A 13,179-nucleotide genomic window follows, 5' to 3' on the forward strand; every position below is an offset into this window, starting at 1 on the left:
AGGTTTCAGTTCTGAAAATCGTCACAAAGACCACATAATGCATGTAAAATTAGAACAACAACACACACATGATGAATGCGGCAGAAAACAATGAAGTAATGTGCTTCAGAAGGAGTTTAGAATGGCACCATGGTAGCCGTCAGAATGAGAGTTGGAACGCAAGCTGGAACGCACACTGACGTGACGTTGACACACGCTGATGCAGCGTAGAGCTGGGAAGCGGTGTGAGCTGGCGCGTGCAAGATCGCGCGGAAAGACGTGCAGAAACCACCAAACAGCAAAAATCGAACCAAATGAAATAATCCTCAGAGAGGCACTCACGGAGAGCCGATACAGAAAAGCAAACACGAAGACAGGAGGACTCGCGTGTAAAGCAGGTAGTCAGGAAACGTGATCAACCAATATCGCAGTTGCCTCATTGAGAAAGAAGCTTCCAGACGTCCAGCAACACTTGGGACAACTAGCAGCACCAGGCGGGTCCTCATCGCCAATGAAAAGAAGACACAAAGCAGTAAGATGAGGAGCTCTTCTTTATTCGTCCTGGTGCATAGGTCTCCCGGCAGCAACTGCCGACATGTCAAAGGTATACATTCTACGCCAGAACATGGAATCCAAAGAGGTGTCCCGTGCGGGCTGGCACGCGAGACATTAACTAAAGATAACATCTTTACACAAACCCTAACTCAATAGGAGTCAAATCATATCAAATAAACTTTGTTTTTTTTATATTAAAAATCATAAAAGAAGCATGTTAAAAACTTACAGAAGGTAGTTTAAAAAATTACACACAGTAATTACATCTTTACATACCACTTGAATCTTACAGTCTCCTCTTCAGTTAATTCTTTGACTTTTATGACAAGAGTTCTATACGTTATTTAGCCTCATGGTGGGTTTCCCATATTATACTTTTCCTTTTTTTGAATATGGACTTCAGAAATCCAGTCGTAACACCCACACAATAAACATTTTCCAGCACTTGTAAATATAGAAAGGCGGGACGGCATTGCCTCCAGCTCCCTCTCTTCAACAATGGCAAAATCCATCTACATCTTTCTAGTCTATAAAATTTACAAAATAAAATCACATGTATTGTCGACTGGAAAGACATATCGTTGCGAGGACACGACAAAGGTCTCTGGTCCAATCGTTTAATGTAGGGAAGCTGACTAATCGATGGAAACTATCAAATCTGAGTCTTGTAAGAACATACCTGTCATATCCTCCTATACACCAGTCCAGATATGGTTGAATAGTGGGGGGATACAAGAATTAACAGGTGTGGGATAACAGTACTTTTCTTAATTTCTGAAACCGCTCTTAGGGACTCTAAGTGCGACTGACAAAAAACTTTAAAATTCTTCCTAGAAATCGTACTCAATGTTTAGGGGTTACTATAGAAATCAGGTTTACCCACGTCTATTAAAAATCTTCTGATATAATTCAGCCAAGTGATCTTGTTTGCGTGGAATAGACTCATGGCGTCTCCAATAATATCTCTGTTTAACTCTGTACTATTAGACGTCCAAACTCTATGCCATAGTAACAGAGGCTACATCTTGATCAAATCAGAGATATAAGGAATCCCCAGGTCATTGTGGCAATTATAAATGGAAGAGCTCTGCGGTACTGCTAATATAAACCTTAAAAAAGTATTTTCCTCTTTTTGTATTATGGCTACATCCTGGTATCCCCAGACTCCTGCCCCGTACATAGCTATACTCAAGCATTTAGCTTTGTAAATTTTAAGAAGTATCCCCGGGGGCCTTTTACCCAATTTATTAGTAATATTCATCAATGCCCCGATTTACCTTTTGAAGAGAAGAGTTCTGCTCTTAACCGCCGGGTTCCATGAACCAGAATGATCAGTTAGGACACCCAAATAGGAGAATGTGTTAGTTGCATCTATCATTCCCTAGGGGCAGACTTTTACATTTATAATAGGAGTCATATAGAACTGACCCAGCAGACTTACCAATAGTTTGTCAATTTGAAGGTGGCAACCATTTGAGAATTTTTCTTGCATCATTATTATCTGTACTCCTATGACTGGGTGAAAGATATATGATTTAAAGAAGGTCCTGCAGAAGGTGGTTAACATCAGACATATTCCACCGAAACGCACGTCGACCTTACTGTATGCATTCAACCCACAACACGGTCATGGAGATTCACACTATCTATATCCCCTTCTGACCAGGATGTGTATGTGCTTTTGGGGTTGTTTGATAGTTTGATTGGTGTAATTGAGTGCAGGTGTGATGGAGTGTGAATGTGATTCTGTTTACGTGATTAGTGTATGATATTATTATAGGGGTCCAGTGAAGAGCACTAGATTGAATGTGTATATAAAGATATGAAATTGTTGGCCTATGTAGAAAATGTATAAAAAAGTAAAACTTGTGATAAAAAGATTTTTATGAATATGTATGTTTTTTTAGATTACATTTTTCCCTGTTTTGATACTATCAATGTAAATGAATACAAATACCGACTAAAATGAATAAATACAATTTTTGAATAAGATGATGATGTATCCATGATATTTCACAAAATGTAGTTATAACCCATTAAGATTCATACTACAAGGTAAAGAAATAGAGGTCTAGAGGGAGGTATATTATTTATTGTCTTCGACGATGTATATACAATACCGTAGCATTATTACATTGCTAAAACCTTTGTTTAGGTAGGGCCTTAAACTATGCTTGCTCAGTTTGATGGATGGATAGATAACTTCAAATCCATACATACACACATCCACAGAGGTCCACACTCATACAGACACACACATTGATTTGCAGACTCACACACAAACCTTGTACAAACTCACAAATGGATATCTTCAGTCCATGCATGCACAGACTCATGGAGACACACATCCATACATATATACTCACACACAGATGCATATAAAATCTCACGGAAGTATGACTCCAGACTTGTGCATACACGTCACAAACTCACAGATGCACACATGTATTTGCACACTCACAAATGCCACCAGACCTTGTGATATACAAGCCCACAGGCAGGCATCCACTTATGTAGGTGCAAACTTACAGCCAATAAATCCAGACTAAAGCATACACAACCCTCAAACACGCATGCATAAAGATAAGGACATGTATTTGTATACTCTGTGGCTCAAACTTTATATATGAATATGGAGACACACACAAGCCGTAGTCCATGCCGAAAAAACCGACAGATATAGGGACGAGCAGACATGCATGTACTCCCAAAGACTATCCATACATGAAGACATACTTAGACACGTACACCTAAGCGTGAACATGCACACACACACATATGCACACACACTCGCTGGTACGTACTCACAGCCAGATAATGCCACCCCTCTACACACATACTCTAACACACACCGTGTGAGTATGCAAGTACTACCTTAAGGTCAGAAGAGTAATACTTGATTTTATGTTTTTTAGGACGCGCCCTTGTCCGATTTCAGACCTAATATCCAAGTGCAGTAACTCCAGTCAGTATATTTATCTGGTGAGGAACATGACCAGTCTGTAGGGTGACTCATCCGCCTCTGTGTGTCTTGAACTAAACAGGCCACACAAAGACATGGGCACAGACATATACAGAGACACAGCACTCACTGCAGCCACTCACCCTCATGGTTTTATATTGTTCCTCTTCTTTGAGTTTAGACTCCAGAAAATATCCCTCCTGTTTCTTCAGGACAAGCAGCCACTCTTGAAGTTTCACCTGTAGGGATGAGAGTGAAAGAAATAAGTGTAGATCTGTCGAGTGTGGTCTTAATTACAAAAAAAGAGTCACTCCTTTACCTGCCACAAGTGCCCAGACTGTACGTACCAGTCATACATTAGTATTGCTAGTACCAGCCACACATATCAGGATTGTGAGCACCAGCCCCTAGTATCACAGACAATGACACAGACAATGGTGTTCCATTGTGGGTCCGGTTATTGCCAAGAAGGACCTAGCAGCAGAATCCCTGGTCCATGGAAACAAGCTTCATCACTGGCACTTAATGTTACTTGACATTGTGCACACTTTATGCTTAAAGCATGGAAACAGATAGACTTGACACTAAAGAAGAAACGTTGTCCTAGAGACATTATCAAACATTCCAATACAACACACAACCAAGTGAAAATATCTAAGCTACCACGTCTTATAAGTGCAATACCTGTGTATGGAGCCCTGACACAGCCACACTACAAGTAGTTAACAACACCCTCCTCCTCAACAACAAGAACGACCCCTGGCCCCCAGGACCTCTCTGCAGCCTTCGACACAGGCGACCAGCTGGCTCTGATCAGCACACACAAAAACATGATGGATTTCTAAGACACTGTCTTGAAATGGTTCACATCCAACCTCACTAACTGTCACCAGTTCTTACAAATTGGTTCCACAAGATTACAGAAAGGCCCTGTCTCCAGCAGAGTACCACAGGGCTCCATCCTTTCTCTCATCATCTTTAACCTCTCCATGGGATCTCTCGGATCCATCCTGACAGACAGCAGCATCAAGATCCATCAATATAGAGATTATTCCCAACTCTACCTAAAATATCCTCACCCAATGACATCCTCATATTCTACCCTGATCTCATTGGATGTCAACTAATGTATTAAAGTTAAACCCCATGAAGATTGAATTCTTCTCAGAACAGCCGCAGACTTAAACCTGGGCCTCCAACGTAAACCTATCGGTCTTTACGCCCACCCGCACCCTCGACACAGCCCTCTCATTCAAGCAGATCCTGTTGGCACCTCCCGAAAGATATTATTGGGATATGCATAAGGTTCAGGCGTTCCTGACTCAAGTAATGCTTCATTTCAATTGCAAACCCAGGATGTGTTCAACAAACCAATCACGAGTAGCCTTCGTGATCTCATACTTAGCTGGGGACGCTGCACAGTGGGCAGTCCCTATAGTCAGATGAGACGACCCCCTCCTCCATGATTGGGACACTTTCAAGGAGGAGTTCGAAACGACATTTGACCGCAGGGCAGAAACTTTTTCTGCAGGTAAGGAGTTGCTTGAATTGAAGCAAGGTAGCAAGGATCTGTTGGTATACCTCAACTCCTTCCGACGATTGGTGGCATATTCTATCAAGGGCTTCGGGATGACCTGAAAGATGTTCTAGCGCAAGTGGATCCTCAACGAAAAACCTGCCCCTGGTTGATAAAACTAACATTGCGCCAGGATCATGACTTGAAGGAACCTAAAGGTGACCCCAGAAGAAGGGAACGAGTACCTCAGCGCTTTGACCAGCCAAAGACCTCCGAGCATGGATTGACTCCTTCTGAACCCATGGAGATAGGGGCAATCTGGGCTTCTCTCACACCCAATGAATGGGAATACCGGCGGAAACAGGGACTATGTTTATACTGCGGGAAGAAAGGGCATTACATCCGTGAGTACCCTGTTAAGCCTAGAAACAGTCGTCCCAAGTTTGGACAAATGGGCGCAGTGGCAGCGGACAAGTCGTCGGAAACTGATTTGCTTGAGAAGTAAGGAAGGGGAATCCTTGAGCATTAGTGAAATCCCTTCAGTGAAGAACAATTCCCGTGATAGTTCAGAACATTTCTTCATCAACATGGACTTTGTTGTGGGTCAAGAAAAAAAACATATCCAAGTCATGGTGGATTCATGGGCCACAGGCTGCTTCGTGGACGAAAAGGAAGCCCTCAGACTGGGAGTAGAACTGATTGAGAAGAGAACCCCTGAGGGTGTGTTTGCGGTGGATGGCAAACTCTTAGAATCCGGTCCCATTCGGTTTAATATGAGGGAGCACGAGGTATGGTACAAGGACGACCACTGTGAGTTAATTACATTTGACATCATCCAAGCTCCCAAATATAGGGTGATTTTAGGGTTACCTTGGCTCCAGAACCATGATCCAACCGTTGATTGGTCTACTTGACATTAAAGATGGATGGGGGCGTGTCCAAGATGGCGGCAGAGTAGGACGTGCCTACCCACCGCTCCTGTCCGTTACCCGGGCCTCACCTGCACAGCTTCAACAAGCACGACTCTTTTGGCAGATTTGGACACTGAGCGCGCCTGCTTGATTCCCGTCTCCAGAGCCTAGGACGGGCCGCGCTGGAAGGGCCCGGCGGCCATCCCGCTGCGGAGGTGATTGGAAGCAGTAGAGTCCGGCACTGTGGCTTGAGGACGTTCTTGCTGCAGTCTGCGGGTGTCCCCCGCTGTACACTGGCCGCAAGTGGGAGGATTGAAGAGAGCAGGCGCCGGTACCCGGGGCCTGGAGCACATGTAGCGTACCTCCTTCACCGAGACAAGATGGCGGCGTGGATATAAACCTGCGGGAGGAGTTGTGTCATCCCCTCTAAGGTGAGACGCCACTTGACGGCTGAGCGCGCCAGAACTGTAGGCTATGCCCCTCCGTGCGCTCCCTAGCACCCCAGAGCCCACACTATTGGGGCCCCTCACAGATGCACTGGGACTGGCGAACTTCCACAGGAGGTGCATTGTGCCAAGCTTTGGACTGGTGCAAAACAACAGGTGATGGACAGAATGCAGAACAATATCATACATTCACCCCAGTACAGAGATCTGGGACTAAATCCATCGTTTTTTTGCTCACCATGCCATTCCAGTTTGAACTCAGCCATATGCAAATCAGTCTTGACCCTGTGCCCCATGGGAACAGTTCAGCCCGAACTGCCAAGCCAGGTCCTCACTGGACTGGAAACAAGCATCCAAGGACCGGTTTCGGGCTTTCAGCCCTCATCAGCCTGGATAGCTTGATTCCAGTGGCATGGAGAGTACGGGACTCACGTCTGAGCATACCCGTCCCACTCGGGGTGACAATTGCAAAACAACAGGTGATGGACAGAATGCAGAACAATGTCATACATTCACCCCAGTACAGAGATCTGGGCCTAAATGCATCGTTTTTTTGCTCACCATGCCATTCCAGTTTGAACCCAGCCATATGCAAATCAGTCTTGACCCTGTGCCCCATGGGAACAGTCCAGCCCGAACTGCCAAGCCAGGTCCTCACTGGACTGGAAACAAGCATTCAAGGACCGATTTCGGGCTTTCAGCCCTCATCAGCCTGGAGAGCTTGATTCCAGTGGCATGGAGAGCACGGGACTCACGTCTGAGCATACCCGTCCCACTCGGGGTGACAATTGCAAAACAACAGGTGATGGACAGAATGCAGAACAATGTCATACATTCACCCCAGTACAGAGATCTTGGCCTAAATCCATTGTTTGTTTTGCTCATCATGCCATTCCAGTTTGATCCTAGCCATATGCAAATCAGTCTTGACCCTGTGCCCCATTGGAACAATCCAGCCCGAACTGCCTAGCCAGGTCCTCACTGGACTGGAAACAAGCATCTAAGGACCGGTTACGGGCTTTCAGCCCTCATCAGCCTGGATAGCTTGATTCTAGTGGCATGGAGAGTACGGGACTCACGTCTGAGCATACCCGTCCCACTCGGGGTGACAATTGCAAAACAACAGGTGATGGACAGAATGCAGAACAATGTCATACATTCACCCCAGTACAGAGATCTGGGCCTAAATCCATCGTTTTTTTGCTCACCATGCCATTCCAGTTTGAACCCAGCCATATGCAAATCAGTCTTGACCCTGTGCCCCATGGGAACAGTCCAGCCCGAACTGCCAAGCCAGGTCCTCACTGGACTGGAAACAAGCATTCAAGGACCGGTTTCGGGCTTTCAGCCCTCATCAGCCTGGATAGCTTGATTCCAGTGGCATGGAGAGCACGGGACTCACGTCTGAGCATACCCGTCCCACTCGGGGTGACAATTGCAAAACAACAGGTGATGGACAGAATGCAGAACAATGTCATACATTCACCCCAGTACAGAGATCTTGGCCTAAATCCATCGTTTTTTTGCTCATCATGCCATTCCAGTTTGATCCTAGCCATATGCAAATCAGTCTTGACCCTGTGCCCCATTGGAACAATCCAGCCCGAACTGCCTAGCCAGGTCCTCACTGGACTGGAAACAAGCATCTAAGGACCGGTTACGGGCTTTCAGCCCTCATCAGCCTGGATAGCTTGATTCCAGTGGCATGGAGAGTACGGGACTCACGTCTGAGCATACCCGTCCCACTCGGGGTGACAATTGCAAAACAACAGGTGATGGACAGAATGCAGAACAATGTCATACATTCACCCCAGTACAGAGATCTGGGCCTAAATCCATCGCTTTTTTTGCTCACCATGCCATTCCAGTTTGAACCCAGCCATATGCAAATCATTCTCGACCCTGTGCCCCATGGGAACAGTCCAGCCCGAACTGCCAAGCCAGGTCCTCACTGGACTGGAAACAAGCATCCAAGGACCGGATTCGGGCTTTCAGCCCTCATCAGCCTGGATAGCTTGATTCCAGTGGCATGGAGAGCACGGGACTCAAATCTGAGCATACCCGTCCCACTCGGGGTGACAATTGCAAAACAACGGATGTATGACGTTACAACACATTCTTTTACAACGCCTACCTTTACAACGAAACTTTTACAACGCAAAATCCATTACAACGCATACATTTACAACGCAAGTTTTTACAACGCATACCATTACAACGTAAGTATTGGTAAGTATATAATAATATTTTTAATGTAAATTAATTAAAATTAATATAATGTAATTTAATTTCATTTCATTTACTTAATTTAATTTAATTGTAATTTAATTTTATTTTACCCTGTACCCCTGTAACCCAAAAACCCAAACCTAGCCCAGAACCCTAAAAATACCCCTTTACCCAAAAACCCCAAACTGACCCTAAACCCTAAAAATACCCCTTTACCCAAAAACCCAAAACTGACCCTGAACTCTAAAAATACCCCTTTACCCAAAAACCCAAAACTGAACCTGAACCCTAAAAATACCCCTTTACCCAAAAACCCCAAACTGACCCTGAACCCTAAAAATACCCCTTTACCCAAAACTGACCCTGAACCCTAAAAATACCCCTTTACCCAAAAACCCAAAACTGACCCTGAACCCTAAAAATACCCCTTTACCCAAAAACCCAAAACTGACCCTGTACCCTAAAAATACCCCTTTACTCAAAAACCCAAAACTGACCCTGAACCCTAAAAATACCCCTTTACCCAAAAACCAAAACTGACCCTGAACTCTAAAAATACCCCTTTACCCAAAAACCCAAAACTGACCCTGAACCCTAAAAATACCCTTTTACCCAAAAACCCAAAACTGACCCTGAACCCTACAAATACCCCTTTACCCAAAAACCCAAAACTGACCCTGAACCCTAAAAATACCCCTTTACCCAAAAACCCAAACCTATAACATTTTAAATATAATTATATACTTACCAATACTTACGTTGTAATGGTATGCGTTGTAAAGGTATCTGCGTTGTAAAAACATGCGTTGTAAATGTATGTGTTGTAATACCTTTTGCGTTGTAAAAGTTTCGTTGTAATGGTAGTGCGTTGTAAAAGTTGCGTTATAAACGTTGTATACCAAAACAACAGGTGATGGACAGAATGCAGAACAATGTCATACATTCACCCCAGTACAGAGATCTGGGCCTAAATCCATCGTTTTTTTGCTCACCATGCCATTCCAGTTTGAACCCAGCCATATGCAAATCAGTCTTGACCCTGTGCCCCATGGGAACAGTCCAGCCCGAACTGCCAAGCCAGGTCCTCACTGGACTGGAAAGAAGCATCCAAGGACCGCTTTCGGGCTTTCAGCCCTCATCAGCCTGGATAGCTTGATTCCAGTGGCATGGAGAGCACGGGACTCACGTCTGAGCATACCCGTCCCACTCGGGGTGACAATTGCAAAACAACAGGTGATGGACAGAATGCAGAACAATGTCATACATTCACCCCAGTACAGAGATCTGGGCCTAAATCCATCGTTTTTTTGCTCACCATGCCATTCAAGTTTGAACCTAGCCATATGCAAATCAGTCTTGACCCTGTGCCCCATGGGAACAGTCCAGCCCGAACTGCCAAGCCAGGTCCTCACTGGACTGGAAACAAGCATCCAAGGACCGGTTTCGGTCTTTCAGCCCTCATCAGCCTGGATAGCTTGATTCCAGTGGCATGGAGAACACGGGACTCACGTCTGAGCATACCCGTCCCACTCTGGGTGACAATTACAAAAAACAGGTGATGGACAGAATGCAGAACAATGTCATACATTCACCCCAGTACAGAGATCTGGGCCTAAATCCATCGTTTTTTGCTCACCATGCCATTCCAGTTTGAACTCAGCCATATGCAAATCAGTCTTGACCCTGTGCCCCATGGGAACAGTCCAGCCCGAACTGCAAGCCAGATCAGTTGACTGGAGGTGAGTGTTTGTACTGTCAACGCTCCGTCTATCATCACCTTTGGTTTTTCTCAAGCTTTGGACTGGTGGCGGTGCCTCCAGTTATTGTGCCCTGCCGGACGGTGGCTTGCTCCAAACGCCCCCAGAGAGGAATGTGGAGGGCGGCATATACCCACTGCCCCCGCTGAGGTGAACCATACTGCTGTGCAATAGACTGCCAGGCGCACTTAAGAGTATTGGGCCCTTCCTCTCGGCGCCGTCGGGCTCTACATACTTCGCCACTAAAAGTCACCACTACTACGCTAGAGCGGATGGATTCGATCAGGAGGGCACGATACTTCCCTCCTACCAGACCATTGCACGAAGACAGACAAGGCCTTCCGCTTGTGCTCCCTGGGAGGAGAGTGTTGATGACGGTGAAGAGCTAGACACCAAGGGACCAGTCTCGACACTGTTTATGCCACACGCTGACAGGCTACCTAGCACTGCAACACCTTAGAGATAAGGATAAGGGGGGCCCCAACACCAGCAAGTGTCACGTGGGGTGTGGGGCCCTAGAGGTGACAGCGGCATGCGATTCGAGCCCTCTTACCCTGTAGGTCTGAGGTCCTCTCATTTTCACAGTTCTAGGAGGTGGGCCGCAGCTGGGGAGCACGTCCAGGGATTGGTGGCCCTGACATTGGGTATTCCTTCACTATCCCTGGGCACCATCACGGGGGAGAGCCTTCGCTATCCACTAGACATTGCCAGTGAGCACCGACCGAGAGTTGCGTGACACACCTCACACGACGCTTCCATCAGGAATGGACATTTTGCACAGCTTTCTTTAGCGCGGGTTAAGGGTCGGGGAGACACTTTTGCAGACAGGGCCTGGAGACCTGTTACACGGATCTCATCGCTACGTGCTAGCCCTCCAACCGATCCCCTCTTTGTGAAGTGGGAGTGGAGGCTCCTACAAATGGCTGCTGTCAGAGCTCCTAAGGACAGATCAGTAAAAGACTGGTTACTTAAAGTGGGGGGCGTTGATACAGAGACGATGACCCATACTGGAGGGGCTGTTGAGAGGAGAGGGGGGGGGGTCAGAGCAGAGCTCGACGGACCATTTACCAGTAAGGTCCTAGAATCTCTTTTAGTGGACCTCACTAGGGAATTTCATACCATGAAGAAAGATCTTACTACCAAAATCCGTGAGATGCGCAAAGACATTGATTCTGTGGGGGCACGAATGGTCGACTTGGAGAATCGGACAGCGGCCAGAGATGAAGAGGTGTCCCAGCTCCAACAGGAGGTACTCAGGCTGCGCAATCAACTTCTGGATCTTCAATCCCATGTGGAGGACCTGGAGAATCTCTCTCGTCGAAATAATATTCGGATCCGGGCGGTACCTCAGGGGACAGAAAGGCAAGAAATTGAGGCCTTCGTCATGGACTTGTTCCGTCACATCCTGGAAGGTCCCTCGGGCAAGGAGATCCGACTGGACCGGACACATGTAGAGTGGTGTGGCTCACTGGTTAGAGGCGGCAGACCCGGAAGCAGAGAACGGCCCGGGACCAGGGTTCAATTCCCGACGCGGCAGAGTCGTGGACCAGGGTCAGCGGACTCGATAATTCTCGCCTCGGTGCCTACTCTAACCAGGGATCACACTCGGCAACTCTGGGCATTAGCTTGCCTCATCTCTACAACGGCCCCCCACATTCGCCGGGGATGCCTGGTTTCACCTTGGAGATACCCAGTAGGGACCATCTCACAGGGATAGCCAGGACGGGTTCCCCAGCGGTCTACAGCACCACGACGCCTCAGGGCAGCAGTGCGCTTTACAAGACACATACATTACACACATCGAGTGGGTCTCAAGAGATCTCTGATGGCCCCTCCTCCCGATATCCTGACGTGTGTCCACGACTTCAAGCTTAAGGAGCGCATTCTCCGTGAGGCATGGTCCAGCCGTCCCATTGAATTTCGCTCCTGTAGGCCTCTTCTCTTCCAAGACTTAGCGTCCTCCACTCTACAGAAACGACGTGACTTCCCCCCATCACCGCATTTCTCCGATCCAAAGTTATCGCTTACTCTTGGGGGCATCCATTTAGGCTAATTTTCAAATGGGAGGGCAGACTCCACCAAATACGTTCTCTGGATGAAGCAACATCTCTTCTGCAACTGCCGGAGTCTGACCTAGCCGAGCCGGTGAAACCCACAGCGTCCGCCCGACGGGGGGGACAACGGCCGATGGCAGAGTGTCGGCGGCTCGCCGTCTGGCTCTCGTCCGGATCCAGACGTGATTGCCAAAGAACCATCCGCAGTCCTTCAGACCCTGTCAGAGGACTCCAACAATGCAGATTGACCTATAAAATTTTGAGGTGCTGATTTCTGTCACTTTGTAGGGTCACACCGGCTATTATGGCTGGGTCCGGGCGGGTGGGGGCGGCGGGGGCTCCTGCTATCCATCCCACGTCTCACCACAGGCGAAATGCCTGGGACATTTGTGAACTATTCATTGGAATGTTTCTTCCTTTACTTTTGTGGTTTGGGGTTTTTCATTTAGGTTGTCTCCTTCGATGTATATCAAGGGTGGTATTATACTATTGCACCTCATTTTCCATTCCTATAATCAATCAATCAATCAATCAATCATAGCATTTGTAAAGCGCACTACATACCCGTGAGGATCTCAAGGCGCTGGGGGGTGAGGGGGGAGGGAGGAGCTGCTACTGTTCGAAGAGCCAGGTCTTGAGGAGTCTCCTGAAGGTTAGAAGGTCTTTGGTTTGTCGGAGGCAAATGGGGAGGGTGTTCCATGTCTTGGCGGCGAGGTAGGAGAATGATCTGCTGCAGGTGGTCACTCTTCGGATGCGGGGGACGATGGCGA

At 47.1% G+C, this 13,179-nt stretch overlaps 1 protein-coding gene and 1 long non-coding RNA gene across 2 annotated transcripts in view; one reads left to right on the top strand and one right to left on the bottom strand.

The window, feature by feature from the left end:
- The window catches only part of LOC144754161 (uncharacterized), a 638,643-nt gene that overhangs the window by 125,460 nt on the left and 500,004 nt on the right, over positions 1-13,179 (top strand). The gene's annotated exons all lie outside the window — the stretch shown is intronic.
- The window catches only part of LOC144754158 (E3 ubiquitin-protein ligase TRIM11-like), a 102,758-nt gene that overhangs the window by 68,703 nt on the left and 20,876 nt on the right, over positions 1-13,179 (bottom strand). Inside the window, exon 2 of the mRNA XM_078641740.1 lies at positions 3,640-3,735. Within this exon, the coding sequence (XP_078497866.1) occupies positions 3,640-3,735 (96 nt within the window). The remainder of the gene's footprint in view (positions 1-3,639; positions 3,736-13,179) is intronic.

This window comes from Lissotriton helveticus, chromosome 5_1 (genome assembly GCF_964261635.1).
Source record: "Lissotriton helveticus chromosome 5_1, aLisHel1.1, whole genome shotgun sequence".
NCBI lineage: Eukaryota > Metazoa > Chordata > Amphibia > Caudata > Salamandridae > Lissotriton > Lissotriton helveticus.